Raw genomic sequence first — 24150 nt, 5'->3', positions numbered from 1 at the left:
GGGCATCACCACCCGGGGTCAGATCTGCCACACCTGGCACAGGTGGGCTCCAAAGGGACAATCTATTCCCCTTAGGCAGGTACACCTGGCACAGGAGGGCTCCAAAGGGACAATCTACTCCCATCAGGCAGGTTAGCTCCCTTCAGCACAGTGACCTGTCCATTGCAAGCTCAGACCTGTGAACATTTAGGCAGGGCAGCTGGAGGTGAAGTCCTGCTGCGTGACACGCTGCCCCTCCGCACCCACAGAGGCAGAGCTGCTCAATGTTTTGCCAGCATGAGTGGACAGACACACTGACAGATGACAGCCTTGGTGCCACCTCCACCTCTGCTCTGGAGACACAGACCTCTGGACCCTGAGCAGCTGCCCCAGTGGCAGGGAATGCTGGCAGGGAATGCTGGCAGTCACACTGGCACAGGGGAGGGAACCTTCCCCTCCAGTCCTCCTCTGGCCCAACACAATGTCTGGGGCTGTGTGTTCCTGGGACCTCCTACCCGCAAGAAGGAGTCCAGCGAGCCATTCTCCATGAACTCAGTAATGATCATGACTGGTGAGCTCTTGGTCACCACCCCCTCCAGGTGGATGACGTTGGGGTGGTCAAACTGCCCCATGATGCTGGCCTCGCTCAGGAAGTCCCGTCTCTGCTTCTCCGTGTAACCAGACTTCAGGGTCTTGATGGCCACAAAAATCTCCCGCTTGCCAGGAAGCTTGAGATGTCCACTGCACACCTCACCAAACTCCCCTGTGGAGAGAGGGAAACGGGTAGGGCTTCTCAGCCTCTCAAAGCTCTGCCTTTCTCCCCAGGGGTCCCTGGGGCTCCAGCCATGCCCACCCTGTCTGTCCCTGAGTCCACCACCCACCAGCTGCTCTCTGCTTCCTCCTGCACTCCATGCAGAAGACCTCCCTTCAGGTGGACTCATCATTGGTGAGGAGCACTGGACACTATATGCACGTGGGAATTCCTTGTCTCCAGCACTGGACCAGCTTGCTGCTCCCTGGCCTGGCATGGCCTCTTCCCAGTAAATGCAGAGGCTGAATCCTCACCAAAATCTGAAACCACCTGTGCTGCTGAGGGTCACCAGAAATCCACAATCCACCTACCTGCCCCAATCACCTGCTCAATTTTGACACAGGAGATATCAATTTCTTTTGCAAATTCCCTGACAGCCTCATTGGGATCTTCATAGGTGAAGGGATCGATGTAAATCTTCATCCCTGGAGTCACTGCACAAAGGTGAGGGAGAGAGTCAGACAGACAGATGCAAATGGAACAACTGATGGTGAACACTGAGGAGAAGAGAAACCTCTTTGTGTGAAGGTCTTTTTGATCTCAACAGGTTGCACAATCAAGAACAAGAAGCAGACACAGCAAAGCAGTTGAGAAGGAGCAGCCAGTCGTGTTCGCATGGGGAAATTAAAGCTGGATTATAATGAATATTGGCCCATAAGTCATTGTTGGGGCAGTAGAAGGCCACCAGCATCCTGGCTTGTGTCAGCACTGGGGTGGGCAGCAGGAGCAGGGCAGGGATCATCCCCCTGTGCTGGGCACTGGGGAGGGGACACCTCAAATCCTGGGGTCAGGTCTGGGCCCCTCAGGACAAGAAGGACATGGAGGGGCTGGAGCGTGTCCAGGGAAGGGCAAGGGAGCTGGGGAAGGGGCTGGAGCACAAGTCTGAGCAGGAGCAGCTGAGGGAGCTGGGGGTGTCCAGCCTGGAGACCAGGAGGTGAGGGGAGACCTGCTGGCTCTGCAGCTGCCTGAGAGGAGGTTGGAGCCAGGGGGGTCGGGCTCTGCTCCCCAGGAACAAGGGATGGGACAAGAGGAAATGGCCTCAAGATGCTCTGGGGGAGGTTTATGTTAGATCTTGGGAACAATTCTGCTATGAACACAGACTGAGAGAGCTGGGGTGTTCAGCCTGGAGAAGAGAAGGCTCCAGGGAGACCTTAGAGCATCTTCCAGTGCCTGAAGGGGCTCCAGGAAAGCTGGGGAGGAACTTTTCATTAGAGAAGACAGTGATAGGACAAGGGGTGATGATTTTAAATTGAGAGAGGGGAGATTTAGGTGAGGTATTAGGAAGAAATTCTTCACTCTAAGGGTGGTGAGGAACTGGGATGGGTTGCTCAGCAGGTTGTTGATGCCCCAGCCCTGGAGGTTTTTAAGGCCAGGTTGGATGAGGTTTTGTGCAACCTGGACTAGTGGTGGGGGTCCCTGCTCATGGCAGGGGGGTTGGAACTGGATGGTCTTTAAGGTCCCTTCCAACCTTAATGATTCTATGATCCTATGAATCTAATTTCTTCCCTGAAAAAGTTGTCAGACACAGGAATAGGCTGCCCAGGGCAGTCACCATCTCTGGAGGAACTTAACATCCATGTATATGTGGTGCTGAGGGACATGGTTTAGTGGTGGGCTTGGCAGTGTTGGGATAACAGTTGGACCTGATGACCTGAAAGTTTTTTTCCAAGCAAAATGATCCTATGATTCCACAGCATTAGCTAGGACTGCAAACTGTGACCACAGAGCACCCCACATCCCTGCAGCAGCATTTGGCTTCAGCAGGTCCAGAGAAGCAAGAGAAGCATTTGCCCTTGGGAGATCATCAACATCACAGCACACTCATCGTGCTCCTACTCTGCAGGACCATTTGTGGAGACTGCAGCTCTGCCCCCCTGGCCTCCTCTGCTTGCTGCTTCCACCTCAGCACACAACTCAGCATGAGAGACGTGGGGGAGGAGGAGAGCTGAGCTCAGCACTCAAGACAGGAGATGGTCCACCTTGGGATGTTAACTGAGGCACAGGCTGCTCAGTTCTCTGCATGGAGATCTCCTGGGGAGACAGCTCATGTTGTTGGTACTACTGACTCTGCCACCAAGCCAGACTGGTTCTTCCACGGGTGTGTCTGGGACCCTTTCAGGGGCAGTGCAAGCTGGATGGACAGTCCAGCCCCCTGCTCTCCTGACAGAAAACCCTTCCTGAGGCTGGGCTCCCTCCTGGTAGCCCCAGCATGGCCAAGACCAGCTGCAGGGGACACTGAGGAAATGGCAAACACCAAGTTCCTGCTGGGCAGAGCAGAGGACACTGTGATGTCTTTATGGGAAAGGCACTGGCCATGGGGCCTGGTGAGGTTGGTGAGGCTGGACTGCTGATGCCACATGCAGGCCACCTACACCCCGGGACAGCTCTGCCTTCCAGTCCAGCACCTCTCCCCTTCCTATGCTCATGTTGCTGGCCCCTGGTTTGCTCCAAAGTTGGGAGCACTTGGAGAGCAGAGCTCCCAGCTCACGGAACAAGGAGCCACAGCAGAGGCAGACATGACTGCAGCTCCAGGAGCAGGGGGCAGGGTGCTGGCAGGGTGCAGGGCAGTTGCTGCAATGCTTGCAGGGTCCCTGCACCTCAGTGACTCACTAACCACGAGCTGCAGCCCGTCCACAGCAACCACTGCTGGGCAGCCTGTGCCTTGGACTGGTGTCTGGAGTCAGGATGGGGCTTAAAAGGGACCCCCAGCCCATCCTCAGCTCATCTGCACCTGGTGCCATCAAGCCTGTCCCAGCAGCCATGAAGGCTCAGCTCTTGCTGCTGTCCCAGCCTGAAGCTGCCACCTTGTGCCCCAGGCCCCAGCAGCAGCACAGACCCACGCCCAACAGGGCTGCATTTCCAACACCTTCCTTGCAGAGCGTCAGTCTTCCTGCTGAGTTCCAGCCAGGCAGCCCCACTGCCCTGGCTCAGGGCTGCCCAGAGTCCTGCCTTTTGGGAAACACTTCACAAGAGAAATGCAGAAGCAGCAGAGAGTCCCGGGCTGACACTGAACTGATGTTTTCCATTTTCTGAGCAAGGCTCAGGTCAGCATGGGAACCAGGGGTGAAAAGGGCAGAAATCACAGAATCATAGAACCAGAGGGGTTGGAAGGGACTTCTGAAGATCAAAATCCATTGCCTCTCATCCTGCCACAGGCACCACTGCACAGAGACTGGCCCATTCTTGACACCCACCCTGCATAGCTGTAGACATTCATCAGGTCCCCTCTTAGACTTCTCTTCTCCAGACTAAGCAGCCCCAGGTCTCTCAGCCTTTATCAGACAGATGTTCCAGTCCCTTCATCATCCTCCTAGCCCCCATTGGACTCTTTCCAGCAGATCCCTGTCCCTCTGGAACTGGGGAGCCCAGAACTGCACACAACACTCCAGATGTGGTCTCACCAGGGCAGAGTAGAGGGGCAGGAGAACCTCCCTTGACCTGCTGGCCATACTGCTCTTCATGCATCCCAAGACACTATTGGCTTTCTTGACCACAAGGGCACACTCCTGTCCCATGGATAACTTGTTGTCCACCAGGACCCCAAGGTCCTTCTCCATGGGGCTGCTTTCTAGCAGGCCAACCCCTCAACCATATGGGTGCATGGTGTTTTTTCTCCCCAGGTGCAGGACTCTACACTTGTTCTTGTTGAACCTCATGAGGTTCCTCTTTGCCCAGCTCTCCAGCCTGTCCAAATCTCCCTGAATGGCTGGATCAGCCAATGCTGAAGCTGCCAGTGGTAACATGGGGTAAGGAGTGACTGAGACTGGGACAAACTGGGATTATAGGTCTGTAGGGGGCCAAGAGAAAGGGTTAGCAGAGGGCATGCAGGCAGGGTTGATGCAGGGAAGGAGGACACAGTGAGGCAGGGTGTGCAGCAAGGCCTTGAGCAGGAATGCTGGATGTGAGGGAGTGACTTGGAAGGGGGAGGCTGCAAGAGAGGGCATGTTGTTATACACCTATACACAGAGATAGGTCTGCTACCTCCTGAGATTCTGGGAGCACTGAGATGGGACCTAGCAAAGGCTCTGCAAGGTCTGTGGGTTCCTGCAGAAGGACAGGGCTCTGCAGGAGCTGGGCAGGCTGGGGAAAGGGTCTGGCTGGCACCCACAGGCTGGGCAAAGCTCAGGAGCTGGAGCAGCCAGACACGGGGTGGTGGCAGAGGCTGCAGGGTAAGCAGAGGGTGAGGTGTCAGGGGCACCTGGAGGGGTGTGCTGGGCACTGGGGGTTTGCAGAGCAGGCACCCACAGCACGTGGCTCTGGAGAGCGGGGCAGGGACTCAGGCGATGGGGTCAGGACAGCAGGGAGGTCCTCCCGCCTACACATCCACACTGCTGCCCCTTCAGGTGACCTGAGCCCTCCCCACATGGTGAAAGGAAGGAGAGGCCAGCAGGACAACCCCAGGCCCCCCGGGGCGGGCAGGGGTACGTACTGTGGCCGCTGGTGTAGTGCTGCAGCTTGTCCGTGTACTCCGAGTCAGCGCGCTCAAAGCCCCGTCTTCTGGAAAGAAAGGAGACCTGAGCCCCAGCACGGGTCCAGCAGGGCTGGGAGATGCAGTGAGGAGCACCCTTCCCATCCCCATCCTCCCATCCTGTGCCCCTGCCCCCTCCTGTCTCCAGCTGCCACCCCCTGCCCCAGGTGGAGAGCTCAGACCTACCTGTTGCAGACAATAATGATGACCACCACGGCGATGAGGAACACCAGCCCTGCTGCTGAGGAGCCAATGATGAGTGGCAGCTTCTCCTGGACACTGGTCTGGTACTCGGCTGGAGCACAGGGAAGAGGGAACAGGGTTACTGTGGCACAGGATGGGCTTACACCAAGAAGTTCGTCAAGCATGAAGTGCAACAAGGCCAAGTGAGAGGTTCTGCCCCTGGGTCACGCCAATCCCAAGCACACACACAGGCTGGGTGGAGGATGGATCAGTAACAGCCCTGAGGAGAAGGACTGGGGGGTGATGGTGGATGAGAAGCTCAACATGGGCCAGCAACGTGTGCTGGAGCCCAGAAACCAACAGTGTCCTGGGCTGTGTCACCAGCAGCGTGACCAGCTGGGCCAGGGAGGGGATTGTCCCCTCTGCTCTGCTCTGGTGAGACCCCACCTGGAGCACTGTGTACAGGTCTGGAGCCCCCAACATAAGATGGACATGGAGCTCCTAGAGCATGTCCAGAGGAGGCCACAGAGATGATGGGAGGGCTGGAGCAGCTCTGCTCTGGAGACAGGCTGGAGAGTTGGGGTGTTCAGCCTGGAGAAGAGAAGGCTCCAGGGAGACCTGAGAGCACCTTCCAGTGCCTGAAGGGGCTCCAGGAAAGCTGGGGAGGGGCTTGGGACAAGGGCAGGGAGGGATGGGATGAGGGGGATGGATTAAAACTGGAAGAGGGAGATTGAGGTGAGACATGAGGAGGAAATTCTTCACTGTGAGGGTGGTGAGAGCCTGGCCCAGGTTGCCCAGGGAAGCTGTGGCTGCCCCATCCCTGGCAGTGTTGAAGGGCAGGTTGGATGGGGCTTGGAGCAGCCTGGGCTGGTGGGAGGTGTCCCTGCCCGTGCAGGGGGGTTGGATCTAGATGATCTTTCAGGTCCTTTCCAACCCAAACCTTTCTATGATGGTCAGAGCATGGTCCTGAGCACTGCCCACCTTTGCATGGCTGTTGCTAATGGGCTTCCTGGTGTGGTTTTGGTCTGGAACAGTCAGTATGTGCAGCTACGACACGGAATGTGCCCTGGTAGGAAGGCAGGATGGAGCTACCCCATCTGGGTGGGAAAGCTCAGTCCCATGGCTACCTGCATGTTGTGCCTTGCTCCTTGGCCTCAGGGATCAAAAACTGGCTTGGCCTGTTTTATTTTTAACAGCACCACTTTAGAAAACAGAGGCCCAGGTCTGCATTTGTCACCGACAGCTGTGCACTGCTGATAATGATAAATTCCCTTTCCTCTAAACCCAACTGAGTGAACACCTCCCAGTGCCAGAAAAGCTTGGCAGATACTGGCCTGGATGATGCTGCTCCCTGCCTGGACCACCAAGTGCCTCCCTCCTGCTCTTGCCAGGTGGAAGAAATGCACCCGAGCTGCCAAGGGACTAACAGCAAGGAGCCCATCCCTGCTGCCAGTGCCTCCTCATCTTGGCCAGGTCCCTCTGGTGTCCCCGTTGTGCTGAGGCAGCTGAAGACCCACCTTCAGTCATGGTCTGGAAGTACATCTTGCCGCTGTACCGGCCGTACCCGGCCACCGTGCGGGCCCGCACCTGGAACACGTAGATGGTGCCAGCTTTGAGGTTCTGCACTGCCACGGTGTTGGTGGGGCTCTTCACTGTGGTGGAATTTAATTCGCTCAGTTCCTGCCGAAAAACAAAACAACCAAACCAACCCACAAAGGAAGCTGGCGTCAGAAAAACGACCCAGAACCAGGCGCTGCGCTTCTAGAGGGAGGCAGGGCAGGAGAACAGGGCAGTGCAGGTGGAGGGAGCACCGTGGGGAGACCACAGCCCTGACAAAACAGGGCATTCCTCCACCTCTGCCTCCTGGCAGGAGAGGGAATACAGGTATCCCCGTGCCAGCCATCCCAGGAAAGGCTCTGATGAAGGTGTTAGCTGGAAACCTCAGGTCAGCTCTCCCAGCCTGGAGCTGCATGGGGATGGGAGCTGCTTCTCCCTCTGTGCCCACTGTCTCTCAGCACTGTCCTTCCTCACCCTCTCCTCCTGTGCTTGATCCAGACACTTGCTCCTCCCCATCACCCTCTGCCCGTGCTGGAGGTGAAACCCACCTCAATACAGGGATCTGGACCTTAGGAAAACTACTGCTATCATCTCCCTGTCCAGGGCCTGCTTCACTGGGGACCATGGTTAGGTTTTCCAAGCTGGGGAACCAAAGGGCCTATTTAACAGTGACCAGAAGACTACTTCCAAACTTCTCTCCTTGTGTGCACTTCTTCTAGCTGAGGGCTTGAGCAGTCATATCACAACAGCAGAGATGATACTGCAGGTGGGTGATGGATCCATCACTGCCCTTCGTAACCATGCCCTTAGCTGAGCACCTCGAAGCACTAGTGGGTGGGTCAGGACCTCCTCGTGTGAGCCACTGTCCAAGAGAACAGACAGTCCCTGCCGCCCCAGGACATGGACAAACAGGTCAACAGAGGATGGCAGAGGGTGCAGGACGTGGTGCTTCCTGGGATCAGGGCAAAGTGGCCAGATGCCTGCCAGCCACAGAGGCCTGAAGGTGGGTGCTGAGCAGCAGGATATGGAGACAGCAGGATGGTTCTGGAACACAGGAACATTCCAGGACAGCCAAGCTCTCAGTATGAGCACCCCTAAAAGGAGACCCAAGCACTGATTTCTGAACCAACTTTGTGTAGCTACATGAAAGTGCTCATCCTCTCTGGTAACACCTCTGATCTGGCAGGTCAGGCTGCCCGGGCAGGGTCACGGGGTGGAACAGATCAGCAGCTGTGAGCTCAGAATCTGAGCTGACAATTTCACAAGTGAGTCCATGAGATAAGCTAACTCCACTGCAAAGGGCTCAGCAAGCCCAAGAACTCCTGCCCCAGGCAGAGTCACCTGGGGGTGAGAGAACCTCATGAGAAGTAGGCAGGGACTGGTGGAAGGAAGAAGCCACACATAGTTTGTGCAATCCCACCAAGGGGAACTGAGGGTGAGATCAAGGGACTGGCCTGTTGTCTCAGCTCTGAAACTCCACTGGCTGAGCCTCGAGGGATTTCTTCTTGTCCTGTTCTCCAGCCAGATCAAAGTGAAACTCCAAGTGAGGAGTAAAGTGTCCAACTTCTTCTGCAGTGAACTCGTGAAGGACACAGGGTATCAAAGAGGCAACCAGGCAGGAGGTCCCATCCTGTGATCAACCAAGGGTTCTTCACACGAGCTGCACAGGCTGTTGCTCTTGTGCTGCTTTGGCAACCACGAGGCAGAAGCCAACGGGGAGTCTTGCAGCCAGCTCTGCACATCCCTTGCCTTAAGGGGGATGTCTCCTCAGCTTCCTTGGCTGCTGAGGCACAGGATGAGTCAGAGGTTGTCTTGCCCACCAAAAAATGGTGGGAGCTTGTCTTTGGGGGCAGCTGGTCCCCTTTTTTTTTTCCACTAGCCACACTGCTAGCCAGCTGGTGACTTTGCTTTTCCATCCACTTTTGAGAACAGTGCTGGTGCCACCACCCAGAGGATCCTCTTCACAGCCAGAAGCTGTGGTACAAGCAACATCAGAGGCCCAAAGAACTGTTATGGGGCTCCATAACCAGACCATGTTGACCCAAGGCTTCCCTCACGTTCCTGGGAGAGCCTGATGCCTTCTCCATCAGTCATGGTGCTGGAGAAGCATTGCAAGTGCATTTGCAGGACAGATTATCCTCAGCACCCGGGTTTGTGCAGATTTTTTGCCTCACAGCTGCAAAGCAGCTGGAAGACAACACTGATGGACTTCATTTCTTCCCATCTTAAGCTTTCAGTTGAGCAGGGCTCGGGTGTGGGCGGCTGGTAAGAGAATGGTTTGGCAGGAATGTGCTTCTCCAAGAGTGCAATCAAACTCAGAGGCTTGGAAATGCTGGTGGCACATCCTTCTGCAGGGTAATGCAAAACGTTCTGCAAAAGGCCAGGAGACCTTCACTGTCAACAGTGTTCAGGAACAGTTTTCCCCTCTGAAAACCACAGCACCAGTTTTATCCATCCGGATCTGGTGCTTGGGTGTCCCTGGGGTGTATGGAATTAGGTTTATGACAATGAAAAGCTCAAGTCCAGGTACACAGACAAGAAAGATCAAGAACAGATGAGGAGAAGGAAAACTGATTGCCTTGTTTGTCTGATCAGCACTCAGCATTACTTTGGCCCTTTCCCAGGCAGGCCAGGAGAGAAATAGGTCAGGAAATGTTTATAGTTCAAGTGCTCAAGGGCTTGGATGAATCCTCCCAGGCCCTCAGATGGCACTAACAACACAGTTGCTTTAAAATAATTTGTCCGACTGTTTGAGGGAACCTCATCTCTGCTCCTGGAGGACTTTAAATTGAATGCAACAGGCACACTTACACGAGAGGTCACAGCCTGGGAAATTGATGTCTGTCTGTCTCAGAGAGCTGTGCTCACACCAGTGCTCTCCTTTAATCCCAGACTGCAAGGAAAGAGCATTTACACCTCCCCACCCTCCCTTATCAGACCAATCCCTTCCCCCTTGGCACGTCGCTCAGCCATCACCTCTCCAGCAATTCACTTCAAACACTTCTCCCCTTTCACCCTTCTGGGTTTCTCCAGCAGGTCTGAGCCATCCCAGGTGGTTTCAAGTCCAAATCTCTTTCCTGTTTCTCTCAGCTTGTTGTTTTTTTTTTGCAGAGGTTTGATGGGTTGGTTTGGTAGAGGTTTTTTTGCCCCCTTTTTTTTTTTCTTCCCCTGGTTTTGGTTAGAGTCTGGAAATCCTAATTCAAAATAAACCACTTATTTCCTCCTAGGTTTGACTCCAAGTCCTCAATCTGGCTCCCCTGCCCCCCCGAGCCAGATCGAAGCCGAGACCAACGTCTGAGAAACAGAGGGTTTCTGGAAACATGGGCAGCCCGTGAAACGCTTGAAGGGTTTGCAAAAAAGTGGTTTCAAAAATGTAACGTGTCATCAGCCAAAGAAAAAAAAAATGAGAAAGAAAAAGCTCCAAAGAAAAATGTCAGCAGGCTGGGTTTGGCAGAGAGCTCCTCCGCGCGCCCGCGCAGCGGCGACCTGCTGCGGCTGCGGCAGCAACCAGAGCCACACGGGGGATGCTTGTCCCAGGCTGCCTGCCAAACCACCCCATCCTGCTGAGTGTTGTCCCCCCACGGGATGGAGGGACATCCAGACGTGGTGCCAGGGCCCTGCTGGTCACTCTGGGGTGGAGCCGTGGGGCCCGTGGCTCCCGGGCGCTGGTGAGGGGCACCACCGCGGGAGATCTCAAGAGCATCTGTCCTCTCAGCCAGGTGTCTGCCCAGGTGTGGGGAGGTAGGGGTGTCTGGATGCTCCTCACAGGAAAAGTCAGCCACATACAGAAGCAACGTGGACCCTGGGCAGGGACTGGGACTGTGGGAAAGTGACCACGGGTCTCCTGGCAAGGTTTCCTCCTCATCATCTTGATCTCAGTTTTCCCCAGAGGGATTTGGACAGCACGGGGTGGGGGGAAAGGGCATCCCAGCTCTGGCTCCATCCTGGTGGGAAACACCAGGCAGCAGGTCTGGCCCCAGGCTCAGGGATGCTGGTGTCCAGCACTGCAGGCCAGGAAAGTCCTCTGCTCCAGTGCTTCCAGCCACCCTTAGTACGAGGTGACACCAGTTCTGGGGATGCTGGGCTCCTGCCAGGAGCTCCTGGGCACCACCAGGGCTACAGACAGCTTGACTCCCACCTGCACCATCAGCTGCCACAGGTTGCCTCTTCCCCACCCTTCCAACACCCTTGGGTTGGCTCCTCAGCCAACCCAAACCCTTTCCCCAGCACTGGTTGGAGACATCAAAGGGCTCTTGTGCCTCCTCAAACCCGGGCACAAGGGATGGGCTGTAGGTCTTCAAACAACTCCAAAATGGGACACTTACCCTAAGCCAAATCATTTTGCATAACAAGGAGAGCTAATTACTCTTTGCAGAGCCTGCCATTGCAGTGGGTCTCCAGTTCCCACACTCTGGGATGGATCTGGCAACTTTGGACAAAAACTGCTACGCCCTTTCTAAATGGAGACAAGACTCACTTTTTGCCTGTGACAAACATTGTCTGGTGCCTCTTGGAGGTGAAAGAAAAATACATTACGAAGAGGACAACAGGGAGCAGACACGTCATCATCCAGTGTTTGCTGGATGCACTGGTTTCCTCCCAGTACATGTGAAAGAAAACCCACCCTAGAGCCTCCGTAGAGGCATTTTTAATAGCATCTAAAATGGCAATATTATTTATAATCTGGGAAATGGAAACAAAGATACACGTTTGCTTCAGGTTTTGTGACCAGCTGTTAACACTAAAAGACTTAGTTCTAGTCTTTATATTTAATTTATGTCTTCTGTTGAAATCAATTAAAACTGAAGAGTCAAAACACTTTTTATATGAGATGCATATGCTGATATTCTTCCATTTGAACTGTTTCCACGCTCATAAAACATCATTTTCTACTGGGAGGAAAAAAAAAAGTTGACTAGAAATAACTTAACTAGCTCTGGAGATGGTTTCTGAGCATCCAGAAGCACAGGGGACAGTTTGCAATGAAACATTTTGGAAGAACATCATCACTGCACAGACTGGCAGTCGAGTCAGGGCACACCTGGGACGTGTCTCCCACCCCACCCAAACTGTTGGGAGAGCTGGGAAGCAAGGGACAAGGAAGGGACATCTGAAGCACTGCAGCTTGGGACTGCTCCCAGGGCTCAGTTACCTGGGTTTCAACTGCAAAACTCAGCCCTGCAACTGGTCTGGCAGGAGAGGGAGCCCTGCCAGGCAGGCAGAGAAGGATGTGGGGTCATTGCATTGCTGAAAACGCAGAGGGCTCCTGATTGACCAACCAAGCAGATGAAGACCTGGGCTGGATTAGTGATAGAGCAGCTCTTGAGGGTCCAGCTGGGGCTTTGGAGAGAAAGCTAACACACACAGAGGAGTTTGGGGAGAGGGAAACCCACTGCCATTGCTAGGCCCTGCCTCTAGCCTGTGGTTATTCCACGTCTTTTTCAACCCTTTTCCAAATCCCCCGAGGTCTGTTTGCTGTGGGGCTAAACTGTGACCCAAGGGTCCCTTCCTGAGAATGACACACAGCTTGGTGGAAGGGAGGAGATAAAAGACTTGCATTTCTTCTTCAAAGAAAGCACCAATGAAAAATACACTAAGAAGTTGAAATGATTCTGCCTCTCTGCTCTGGTGAGACGCCCCTGCAGGGCTGGGGCCAGTGCTGGGGTCCCCAAAACAAGGACACGGAGCTGGTGGAGCAAGTCCAGAGAAGGGCTACAATAATGATCCAAGGGCTGGAGCAGCTCTGCTCTGGGGACAGGCTGGGAGAGTTGGGGTGTTCAGCCTGGAGAAGAGAAGGCTCCAGGGAGACCTTAGAGCAGCTTCCAGTGCCTGAAGGGGCTCCAGGAAAGCTGGGGAGGGGCTTGGGACAAGGGCAGGGAGGGATGGGATGAGGGGGATGGATGAAGGGGGCTCATAAAAAAAGATAGGAGACCTTCAGCCTTTTTAGCAGGGCCTACAGTGACAGGACAGAGGGCGATGGTTTCAAACTAAAGAGGTTCAGACTAGGTGTAAGGAAGAAATTTTTTATGCTGAAGGTGGTAAAACACTGGCCCAGGTTGCCCAGAGAGGTGGTAAATGCCCCATTGCTGGAAACATTTCGGGTCAGGTTGGACAGGGCTCTGAGCAACCTGGTCTAGTTGAAGATGCTCCTGCTCACTGCAGGGGGGTTGAACTGGATGACCTTTAAAGGTCCCTTCCAACCCAAACCATTCTATGATCCCTTTCTGAGAATGACACACACCTTGGCTGAGGAAGAGAGAAAGACTTGACTTTCTTCTTCAACCAAAGCATCACCAAAAAAAAATATACCAAGAGTTTAAAATGCCAGGACAGAGAGTGCCCCAGCACCAGCACGTGGGGCTGTTTGTGTTGTCCTCTCTGCCAGGGCTCGGGCTCCAGCTGAGGACCTGCTGCCATCCACTGCACTGCCTGAGCATGGCTTGGGCCACTTGTCCCCACGAGCAGGGCCACGCTGGGCTCCAAGCTCTGGAGATGGGCTGAGCAGATGCTCACCTTGTGATGGGCTGTGAGGCCTGGCCATCAACAGCAGCTTCCCCTTTAGACAAAAATTCCCTCTATTTACAGCCTCCCACAGAAAACAGAGGGGAGGGGGAAGAAAGGAAGAAGAGATTAAGAGAAATAAGAGGAGAATGAACTCCCTGAGATCTTCTGTCTCAACTTCAAAGGTCCCCGGGGAAAGGACCCCTCTTGCTTTCCAGATCTGTCTTGTTACCTCCTCATCCATCTTGCCATGTATTCTGGGATCACTTCCAAGGGTCAAATAAATGGCTGTGATTTATGCAATATAGGTCAGGACCTATTTAACAGCTTACAAAGAAGCTCCCCCCCCACCCCCCTCCCCCGTTCTCCCTCTGGCTCTTGGTGATGAGAAAATAGGTCATGGGCAGGCAGTGGGGGGGATTCATAATTTCTTCTGGCAACTGCTGGGAAAAATATTTTCAGTTCCATTTAATCATAAAGCTTTTTAATTAGTTAGTTCATAATTTTGAATGTATAGTTTATAAGCTCTTGTGTAAGGGGGCAGATTCCTGGAAGGAGAAATCTCCTGCTCCCCACCTCCCCCAGGTAGCACAGATGAAGTTCACCAGTCAGGCAGAGCTTGGCAGGTCCTGGGACCAACATCAACATGGTCTTCAGGTCTCCCAGCAGCCACACAATTCCAGCACCATGGGATGGAGACCCTGGCTGGTCTGGGCAGGGGGCAGGTGGAAGGGGCATGTTCCTCAGGGAGGAAAGAGCTGGAGCGGTGGGACCCCTTCGCATCAGCCTCCCCCAGACTCCTCCATGTGTGAGGGGACAGCTCCTCCCTGGTACCTCCTCTAGGTGAGGGGGTTCAGGCTGCTGCACGTAGATGCCAAACACCTTGGGTGTTACTGTGCTGACAGACAGCACTGCACAAGGTCTCAGAGACTGCACACTCAGCTGGTGTGGTGCAGCCTGGGACTAGATGCTCCATGACATCCCTTCCAGTCCCACTCCCCACTAATGGCCCCAACAAGGGAAAGGGAAAAACCAGCCCCTAGGCCCTGGCTACCCAGCTTTCCCTGCTATGGCTCCACCTGCCACAAGTGGTGAAGGGAGAAGGAGCTTCTCCTGAAAGACCAGCAGATTTTTCACACTCGTCTATGCAGGCTCCAAAGAACCCATGGCCACTTGCAATGGCCAACCAGAGCAAGAGAAGCAACCCGTGGTGTCGTGCCCCTACACGAAGCTTTGCACCACCTCCTCTCCCAAAAAACCCTGCAGCTGGACCCTGCTGTGGTCCTGCAGTACCTTCTCATAATATTGCAGCTCATAATCCAGGATGACTCCGTTGGGCTGGTCAGGCTGGGACCACGTGAGGGTGATGCTGTCCACAGTGCGGCTGACCTGGTGCATGATGGACACTGCTGAAGGAGCTGGAAGAGAGAGCAAGAGAGAGGCCTCAGTCAGGACCCACATCCCCAGCTGGCAGGTGCTCTCCTGCTGTTTGCAGCTCCTGAGCTCGTGACCAGCAGAGACAGGGCTGTCCGGGGATCAGGAGATCCTGGTTTGGGTGTTTTTAGAGAGCAGTCGTGGGGGGAGAAATCCTGTATCCATGGCTCATGAAGAGTTTGGAATTAAAAACCAGGTAGGGCAGCATCTCAGGCAGGAAAACAGCTCATTCCCAGGCCAAAGGAGCCCAGGGTTGGAGCAAACACAGCCTTGTTCCCCTAGAAACAGCTCTACCAGCAACATGCAACCCTCTCTGCTTGCCATGGGGAAACAGGGGGTTTTGCACTTGCATGGAGCAGCTTCAGGAGGCAGATGCAGGAAGCAGGGAGCTCCTCTCCACCCTGGTGTGCTGGGTCTGCAAGTTGCAGGTGCCAGTCAAGGGAGGTGAGGACAGAGCCTGAGCACGTCAACACCAACTAGACCTGACACGCTGACAAGGGGGAGTCGCCTGAGAGCCCTGCAACCAGCAGAGCCACTGCCACCATTTGTCCCCTGGGCACACTGGGACCTCCCAGCCCCTCCCTGGACAGCCCAGCCAGCCCTCCTGCTGCCCTGCGTTGCCTGCGTGGCTTGACACCTGGCCAGGTAGGAACAGTTCAGCCCCAGATGGTGCCACGCCGTGGGAAACTGCACTCCAGGCACCTGTGCTGACAAGCCCATGGGGCAGGGACATGGTGCAGAACTGCCACCTCCCTGGGAAACTCTGACCACAGGATCACAGTATCATGCTGGTTGGAAAAGACCTTCAAGATCATCGAGTCCAACCACCACCCTCACTCTGCCACGTCCACCACTAAACCCTGTGTCCTGGCACCACATCTGCCTTTTTAGATGTCTCCAGGGATGGTGGCTCAACCACCTCCTGGGATGGCCTGGATCACCCAGTCCAACTCCCACCCCAGAACAGGACAACCCCAAAGCTCACACCATGTCCCTGAGGGTGTTGTCCAAATGCTTTTTGAATATTGTCAGGTTCTGTGCCATTCCTGCTTCCCTGGGGAGCCCCTTCCAGTGCTCCACCACCCTCTGGGTGAAGAATCTCTTCCTAATGTCCAACCTAAACCTCCCTCTGCACATCTTCCTACCATTCCCTTGGGTCCATTCCCAGCTCTGGTCCTGCCTGCTGTGAACCAGGGCAGGTGAGGAAGCTGCTTTCAGTGCAGTTGGCTCAAGTACCGATGGCAGAGCCATCACAGCATTGCAGCCACCAGCCTGCACAGGTGTCAGACACTCACAGATGCCCCTGCTGCCTCCTCTTTGCTGTGTCCAAGACTGGTGAAGCCCAACACGTGTCCTTGCCCACCCCTCTGATGGCACTGCCAACACAGCCTCCACAGATGTCAGTCCTGAGGACATCCCAGCACTCACCCAGTGCCAGCTCAGCCTCAGAGTGCTAACTCCAGCAGAGCTTCAGCCCTGGCATGCCTGCCAGCACAGACTCACTGCTCCAGCAGCTTCAGGGTGGAGGAGAAGCCTCAGGGGTGGGAGAGGACTGGAAAGTGGGAGCGAGAAAGCTTCCCCACCACTTGCACGCCAGGCCTGGTTCCAAATGGCTGCAGAGAGGCTTGAACTCAGAAGGGCTTTTACCAGCTCCAACCCTTTCAATATTTCATGGAAGAACAACACGTTTGACTGCTCTGAGAAGCAGCTTGGAGGAGTGGCACAAAAAGCACCTCTTGCCCAGCTGCAGCCTGGCTCCCCTCGGCAGCAGGAGCAGGAGCTGGGCCAAGCCAGGGCTGCAGGCAGAGGTGGGTCTGTGCTCCTCAGACCCCTGTGCCTGCAGCACGGGACAAGGGGCAGCTGAGGGGCTTCCCTCCACGTCTACCACCAACAGCCAGTTTTCTGATCCCCCCACCCCCTTTGCCTCTTCCCTTCACGAAAGGATTCCTGGATTCAGGGCACTGTGGCTCCAGGATGTGCCGAGGGGAGGAAGGGCTGGGGAAAGCAAAATCCACCACCTCACTTCATCTCCCTGGATTTCCACACCCCTGAAGGAACCAGATGATCTTTAAGGCCCCCTCCATCCAAACAAACCACTCTGTGGTTCTGGGATTCCTGGTGAAGCCAGGCCCTGTCACCCACCACTCTGAAACTCTCTGCACCAGCCCAGCCCTCCCCTTGACCTGTGGAACTCAGCACTGCTTCCCCACTGCCTTCCTGCCCCCATCCCACCGCTCCAGGGCCCACGTTTACAAACTCCTGGGATCAGTTTCTTGTGCTGCTGTTCTGACAACACACGGGTAACGTTTCTAGAGCCTGTCAGCTCTTGCCAGAGCTTGCTGCTTCCTCGTCAACGCAGATTTCAGCTGCCATTTCCAGTGCAAACGTCTGCTCTGTGGAGAAAGGCTGTGAAAAGGGGAGGTGACCAAGTCACAGCCGGCCCTGCAGCAGGGCTGGGAGTGCACTGAGGTGACTCCACAGCCCCTGGTCTCTCCAGCACATCCGAGCTGCACACCCTCTGGGAACCAACCCTACCCTCACACAGGACAGGGGCTGCACACACCCAGACCAGTTCCACCACAGAACCGGGATGTGGCAACATCCCACAGTTTAGACACAGGTTCAACATCTGACCTTGCAGCTGGGGAAGCTCCTCAGCTTCAGGTCTGAGCGAGGTCCCTGGGATGCTCTTTTCCTACTTCCATGCACGTGTGAATCATCTGTGACCAACCACGGCCCCAGTACTTCTACTTGGGGAACCTGCCCTCTTTGGCTCAGGAAAAAGCACCAAATGGATGAGGTGGGGCTCAGCTAATGAGTCTTAATGAGGCAACTGCTGCATGCTGGGGAGGAGGCAGGTGAGATGAATGACTACAGCAGCTTCAGCACTTTTCCTGCACCTGGGGCAGAGGAGTGTCCCTTGGATAGGCAGGAACCTCCCACCACTGCTCTCCTCAGTAACTGCTCTTGTTATCACAGACATCAGGGAAATGCACAATAAGAAAATCACAGAAAGCTTTAGGTCAGAAGGGACCTCTGGAGGTTTCTAGTCCAACTGGCTTGCAGGGTAATTCTGAAGTGAGATCACTTTGCTCAGGATGGTGTCCAACCAAGATCTGAGCATGTTCAGGGCCAGGGATCCCACAGGCTCTCAGAGCATCAGTCCCCAGCTGCCTTGCTCTTGTGGGGAAGAAGCTTCCCCCTCCTTGCACCTTGTGGCCATGACTAATGTCCTCTCACTGTGCCCCTCTGGGAAGAGTCTGGCTCTGTCTTCTCTTTGAACTCCCTTTTGAAGTGGAAGACTGTAGCTAGATGCCCCTCAGCTGCCTCTTCTCCAGGCTGGCCAAACCCAGCTCCCAGCCTCTGTGCTCCAGCCCCTGACCCATCCTCCTGATCCTCTTGCCAGACCTGCCCCAGTTTGTTGATGCCTCTGCAGCCCTGGGGAGCCCCAGAGTGGACACGGTGCCCCAGGTGTGGCCTCACGAGTGCAGAGCAGGTGGGAACAATCACTCTCCTTCATTTCTTGCTAATGCTACAAAACAGGGTCCTCATCACACATCTTCATCACCAGTGAGGGTGACAACTTGTGCAGGGAGTGGCTCCCAATGTGAGTAAGTGAAGGGCTGGGACTGGATGTGTGTGTGAAACCAGTTCAGTGGAGTCAGCCAGACCTCTGAGTGACTTTGTGAAGCCAGGTCAGAGGGAAAAGCTCCTAGTCAGACAGGGACACAGGCAGCTGGTATCTGGTAGCTCTTGCCCCCTGGAGCAAATGGTTCCTTCACAGTCAGCTGCAAAGCCAGTGAAGATCCATGGGTTTCTGACTCTTCACCACTTCCAAGGCTGGAAGGTCCTGGTTGCAGTTCCCTGCTCTGCCCTTGTACTGACGTGGGAGACCTTGTTCAAATCCACACCTCTGCACTGTCGTTTTCTACCTGGAAAATGAGGCTCATCATCCTGCCTCATGTTCACTCCCTGCCTGTCTCCTCTCTCCTGTCAGTGAGCACTTTCAGAGGCAGAGCCTGTGCCTCAGAGCTTGGTCCCCCAGCAGCATTTAGTGCATGGAACATAATAGCTAAAAAGGAAGGAGATGAAAACAGTTCAAGTGAACACAAAGAGCATCCAATCTGGGGTAGGGCTACCTGGTGATCCTCTCATCCCAAGCTGTGCTCCAGCTCTGACAGAAGCATCAAACACTTCGTCACCAGCTTGAACTACACTTTAGAAACAGCTTTTCAGCCACGGGACGTGGCGAAGTGACCAACACAACAGAAAAAAGCAGTAAGAGACCCACACTTTCTGACACGTGGTGACCTCAGCTGAGAAAGATGCTAAAAGTCTCAAAATATCTAAGCTGACTTCCCTGAACTGCTTCTGAACAAACTCTACACAGGTTCCTGCCATTGGCTTTCTGACTATTTCAAAGCAGAGATTTAACAAACTGCAAAAAGGGCCAAAATAATAATAAAAAAAAATAACAAAAAAGGTCTTTGTTATTCCAGCTTTCTTTGTGCCAAGCCCTTCCCAGGACTGGCCAGAGTACAGCTTGGCTTCCAATGCCAAAGATGTGCTGTCAGCATTTAACCTGGCCCTGTGGGACTGGTCACCTTGTTCCACCAACCACGACTCCTCTTTGTTCCCTCGTGACAAAAGAAACAGCTTTAAGGACCATTTCCATGTTGAAAAAATGGTCATTTTTTTTTTTCCCCCCCAGTTGGAAATGGTCATTAAATGGGTGGTGATTGCCCAGTGGCACAAATTGCCCAGTGCCAAAGACACTCCCTCAGCTGTTGGCTCACCAGGTTGTCCCTTACTCATGGAAAATGTTTGAATTACTGTACGTGGGGAAAACTGATGCTGGAAAAGGGAGCTCTGTGGCACAGAAAGGAAACCAGATTGGGAGCAGCCCAGCTCTCACAGCCACTGTCACTTTGAGATGTCACCTCCACGCCTGTGGAAGCAGAGGCAGATTTATCCTGATGGGGTCTCCAGGTGCACATGCAAGAAATAAGCAGAGCTTCCTTCCCACAGCAGACAGAAACTGCCTGAAATCCTTGAGCCCCACGTCACTTGGAGGCAAAATTAATCATCTGAGTCCTTGAAAGGGACTTTTCTACATCCTCTTTATCTGAGACGGCCTCAGATTCTTTGGATTCCTCTTAGTGGAGCCCTGTGGCTTCTCCAAATTGCTGGAGAAATAAACCAAGCCAAAGCCACCACTGGAGTGTGAAATAAGCTTAATGAAAATCCACTGATGTAAGGAGGTGGGTGACCTGTCCCTGCTGCAACAAAACCTGCAGTGCAGGGGAGGCACTGACACCTCTGACATGATGACCCATCATCACCAGGGGTGTGAGGGATGCTGTTATGGTCACCACCCTAGGTCCCTGCAAGGCCACACAACACTGGTCACAGCCAGACCCTGGTCCAGGCTGATGTTTGGGGCTTCAGCAGTTCCACTTAATCCACCAGCAGCCTCCCTGGCTCGAGGGCAGCTCTGCAGGACAAATCTCTGGGGGTGCTGACAGCTCTTCTTGTCCAGCTTTTCCCCAGCCCACACAGGGTGCAAGAAGCTGCCCGAGCTCAGCTACTGGAGCCTCACAGGAAGGATGGGGCTCAAGATGTTCTCCATCCTGGAGTCTTCCCAGCAGAGCCCCATACCCCTAAGGTCCCCAAATGACATGCAGGAATAACCACTGAGTTCTGCAGAGGCTGGAATGACAGATGAAACATCACTGCCCTGAGAAACGATTCTGGCTCAACGCCACAAGATGGACACGTCCAGGCAAGAAGATCTCAAATCCCACCACACATCTTCAGGTGACTTCATGGAAAGAGTGAGATCTTACGTCCTGCTTGACTGTCTCCCAGGAAAACTCAAACATCTACTGGGGTAGAAACATAAAGGCACAACAAGGTTTGGCAAGAGAAGCACCAGAGCCACGAGGCTTTTTAGCCCATTGAGAATTTAACCTTCCCAGCAGCAGTGAAGCAGCTTCAAAAGTGCATCCCCAGCAGCGTGGGCAGCAGGGCCAGGGAGGGGATTGTCCCCCTCTGTTCCACCCTGCTGAGACCCCCCTGCAGGGCTGGGGTCCCCAGCACAAGAAGGACATGGAGCTGTTGGAGAGAGTCCAGAGGAGGCCACGGAGATGATGGGAGGGCTGGAGCAGCTCTGCTCTGGAGCCAGGCTGGGAGAGTTGGGGTGTTCAGCCTGGAGAAGAGAAGGCTCCAGGGAGACCTTAGAGCAGCTTCCAGTGCCTGAAGGGGCTCCAGGAAAGCTGAGGAGGGGCTTGGGACAAGGGCAGGGAGGGATGGGATGAGGGGGAAGAGTTTCAAGCTGAAAGAGGGGAGAGTTAGAGGTCTCCTCTCAGCTTCCTTTTCTCCAGGCTAAACACTCCCAGTTCCCTCAGACACTCCTCTTAAGACTTTCAGATAATTAAGAAATGATTTGTTCAGGAAATAGATCCTATTTTAACCTACTTGTGTCTGTGAATCTCTCTTTACAGGCTCACATCCTTGCCTGCCAGCAGGTCTGGGTTTCCCAGAGCTGCTCCTGAGGTTGCTGTGACACGCAGGCTAAAACCTCCGTGGGCAAGGAACCAGGGAGCTCCATGCTCACCAGCTTCAGGTGCTCCTGAAGCAGCCTCTGCCAAGAGACACTGCAAGTGCAGATGGCACAGATCCATCACAGCATCAGCAGCTTAACCCCTGCTGATCCCTCCACTAGGGGCTTTGGATTCTTTAACTGGAGATTTGCTTCATCTCAGGTATGGACACAGGGGCAGGTTGGTGGCCTGGCTGAACCTCAGGGGTGTCATAGCCAGTATTTTACTTCCACACCAAATAATGGTTTCTTTTTGGCTGGCCCACTGAACACAATAGAAAAAATTAAGAGAAAGGAGGGCAGGGAAGAAGACAAGAAGGAAAGAAATCCGAGTTCTACGGGAGAAGGAGGCACTTTATAGTCCAGCAATACCTGCAAGAAGGTCACACCAACCACAAGACCCGGGGCAGCTGGAGGAGACAGCGGGAGAACATGTTGGTTTTGCAGACAATTGGGGAAAGCTACTGGAACAACCACATCTGACCATCGGCAGGAGCCTGGCAACAGAACCAGGCAGGGAGTTAAATGCAGCTGGAAAGGTTGTGGTTGTCCCTGTGAGTGTGGCAGGGACAGACATCCAGGTTCCCTTGAGGACTGCGAGTGATGACGAGCCCTCCACGCCCCCGGGAGGGTTTCCTCACGGTTACCTGCTCTGCTCTAAAATGCACACAGTATTTTCAGGTTGAAATTCATGGACTTCACCTTCCAGCTGCTGCCACATTCTCGGGCTTGCCAGCTAAACTAAGGAGGAGCCCAGAAACAGAGTTTTGTCCCCGTGGAAGAACTGAGAGATCACGAAAATATTTTTGATTTCTTCTGTTCTATTGCCTAATTGGCCTGAGTTTCTCGAGCGCTTTGCAGATCCATCAGCCTAGAAACCAACCTGACTTCCTCTCTTCTGCACCTCCTGCAAATTTCTGTTAACCTCCTTTTCAAAGACAAACCTCAAAACCAGTCTCAGTCGCCAGTTGCCATCTCTCTTAACTGCAGAGACAACACCCACCTCCTCACTCAGGACTGATAATCCTCTGAGCGTGTCCAACCCAACACTTCTCTGACTCAACCCAGTCCTCCCACAGCTTGTCCAGAGCTGCTGTTCCCTCCCCACTGCTTTTTTGACCTGTGCCCCCAGCTCAGGGAAGGGAGGTGAGACCTGCTTCTCCCTTCCCTCCTTGCACCTCCCTCCCCGCTGATGCTGGGTCACCCCCAAGGCTTTGGGGACTGGTTCTGCATTTCCTACAACCCATCACGTCCTGCTGGGAGCAGGGTGAGAGATCCTCAACGCATCCAGAAGGAGTGTAATTGCTGCAAGTGCAAAGCAAAGCTTGGGGCAACTCATTAGGATAAAACTGACAAGAAGCAGCAGGGGGGCAGCACACAATGAAGGATTGTGTTGGGTGGATGAGAAATAAATAGGCCCATTTTCCTCCCTGTTTTTTTTTTGTCTCTGAGTTGTACCCTTTAGAGGCTTTCTTAGGAAGCTCATATGTTTCCCTCACCAACCTATTTTCACTACACCAGGTTTTCTCAAGCTGGCTGAACAAGAGTCCTCAGGATATCTGCTGGGGCACCTTCCTCTTTTATTCCGACACAAGTGCTTCCATCTGGGAGCTGTTCCCTTTCTCCCAGCCCTGCTGGGTCACCATCCTAAAGTGACCTCTCTCCTATCCCACCTCTACTTCTTCAGCACACACAGACCAAGAATAAATCACAGGACATTAGGGGTTGGAAGTGACCTCTGAAAATCATCGAGTCCAACCCCCCTGCCAGAGCAGGACCAAAAAACAGACAGCAGAGTGCATCAGGACTCACAGAAGAGGAGAACAAGCTGGCACCCTCCTCACAGACACTGAGCAACGTGACTGTGTCACCGTCTGGTCTCTCACGTGTGCTGATTCATCCCATCCCAAGGGACCCATCAGGGCTACAACCACCCACTTTCTAACAGGCTTTGATAGCAGAGGCCACTATTCTTTGTTGGGTTCTGACTCTTGGGCCACCACAACTGCCAGGGGCTGCTGCTACTGTTTTTTCAGTAGGTCTGGCTCCCAGAGACGTGATGCTATGAAACAAGTCCCACTCCAGCTACACACCAGGTAACATCCCCAGCACTTCACGGCCACATCTGAGCCTCCAGTGCCCTGGTGCTGCTGTGAAGCTGCAGGAGGTCACACTGGGCGGGCTGGGAAGCTGGACTGCTGCTGTAAAAGGAATAAAATGGGACAAGACACTGCCACTAGCCAGAGCAACTCCACAAGGCAGCCCAGGGACTTGGGTTCCCCAGGCAGCATCTTCTGCGTGGCTGCCTGGCCGTTCCAGGGGAGGGACAGGTAGGGTAGTGTGGCTCCAGCCTCTGGACCACCTGCCAGGGGACACCAGGATCTTTCTGCAGCTTCTCTTTCATGATCTTCACACCCATTTGGAACGCTACAGATTGCAATGTGCCCCCCCCATTTAGCAGCCAGCCCCCTGCCTCCTTCACCTGCCAGCTCTCAGTCTGTGCCCCCTTGCCGGCTGGTGGCTCAGGCTGCTGAGCTCCAGCACAATCAAAGCGTCTCCGTTCCTCTGCTGGCTTAGCTGGGAGAGTCAGGTTACAGGCAGCAAAACCCCTATCTC

At 54.2% G+C, this 24150-nt stretch overlaps 1 protein-coding gene across 2 annotated transcripts in view; it reads right to left on the bottom strand.

Annotated features, from left to right (window-relative positions):
* EPHB2 (EPH receptor B2) overlaps positions 1–24150 on the bottom strand; it is a 143152-nt gene that overhangs the window by 14075 nt on the left and 104927 nt on the right. The window contains exons 6-11 of one of the 2 annotated variants that reach the window (XM_051637365.1): positions 14793–14917; positions 6959–7121; positions 5445–5553; positions 5220–5287; positions 1102–1224; positions 495–742 (exon numbers count right to left, since the gene is read on the bottom strand). In XM_051637365.1, the coding sequence (XP_051493325.1) occupies positions 495–742; positions 1102–1224; positions 5220–5287; positions 5445–5553; positions 6959–7121; positions 14793–14917 (836 nt within the window). The remainder of the gene's footprint in view (positions 1–494; positions 743–1101; positions 1225–5219; positions 5288–5444; positions 5554–6958; positions 7122–14792; positions 14918–24150) is intronic. The other variant, XM_051637366.1, reaches the window with a different exon arrangement.

The sequence above is a fragment of the Apus apus genome, chromosome 20 (assembly GCF_020740795.1).
Source record: "Apus apus isolate bApuApu2 chromosome 20, bApuApu2.pri.cur, whole genome shotgun sequence".
NCBI lineage: Eukaryota > Metazoa > Chordata > Aves > Apodiformes > Apodidae > Apus > Apus apus.
The sequence above is the reverse complement of the archived record's forward strand: the minus strand, read 5'-3'. Positions and strand labels throughout refer to the sequence as shown.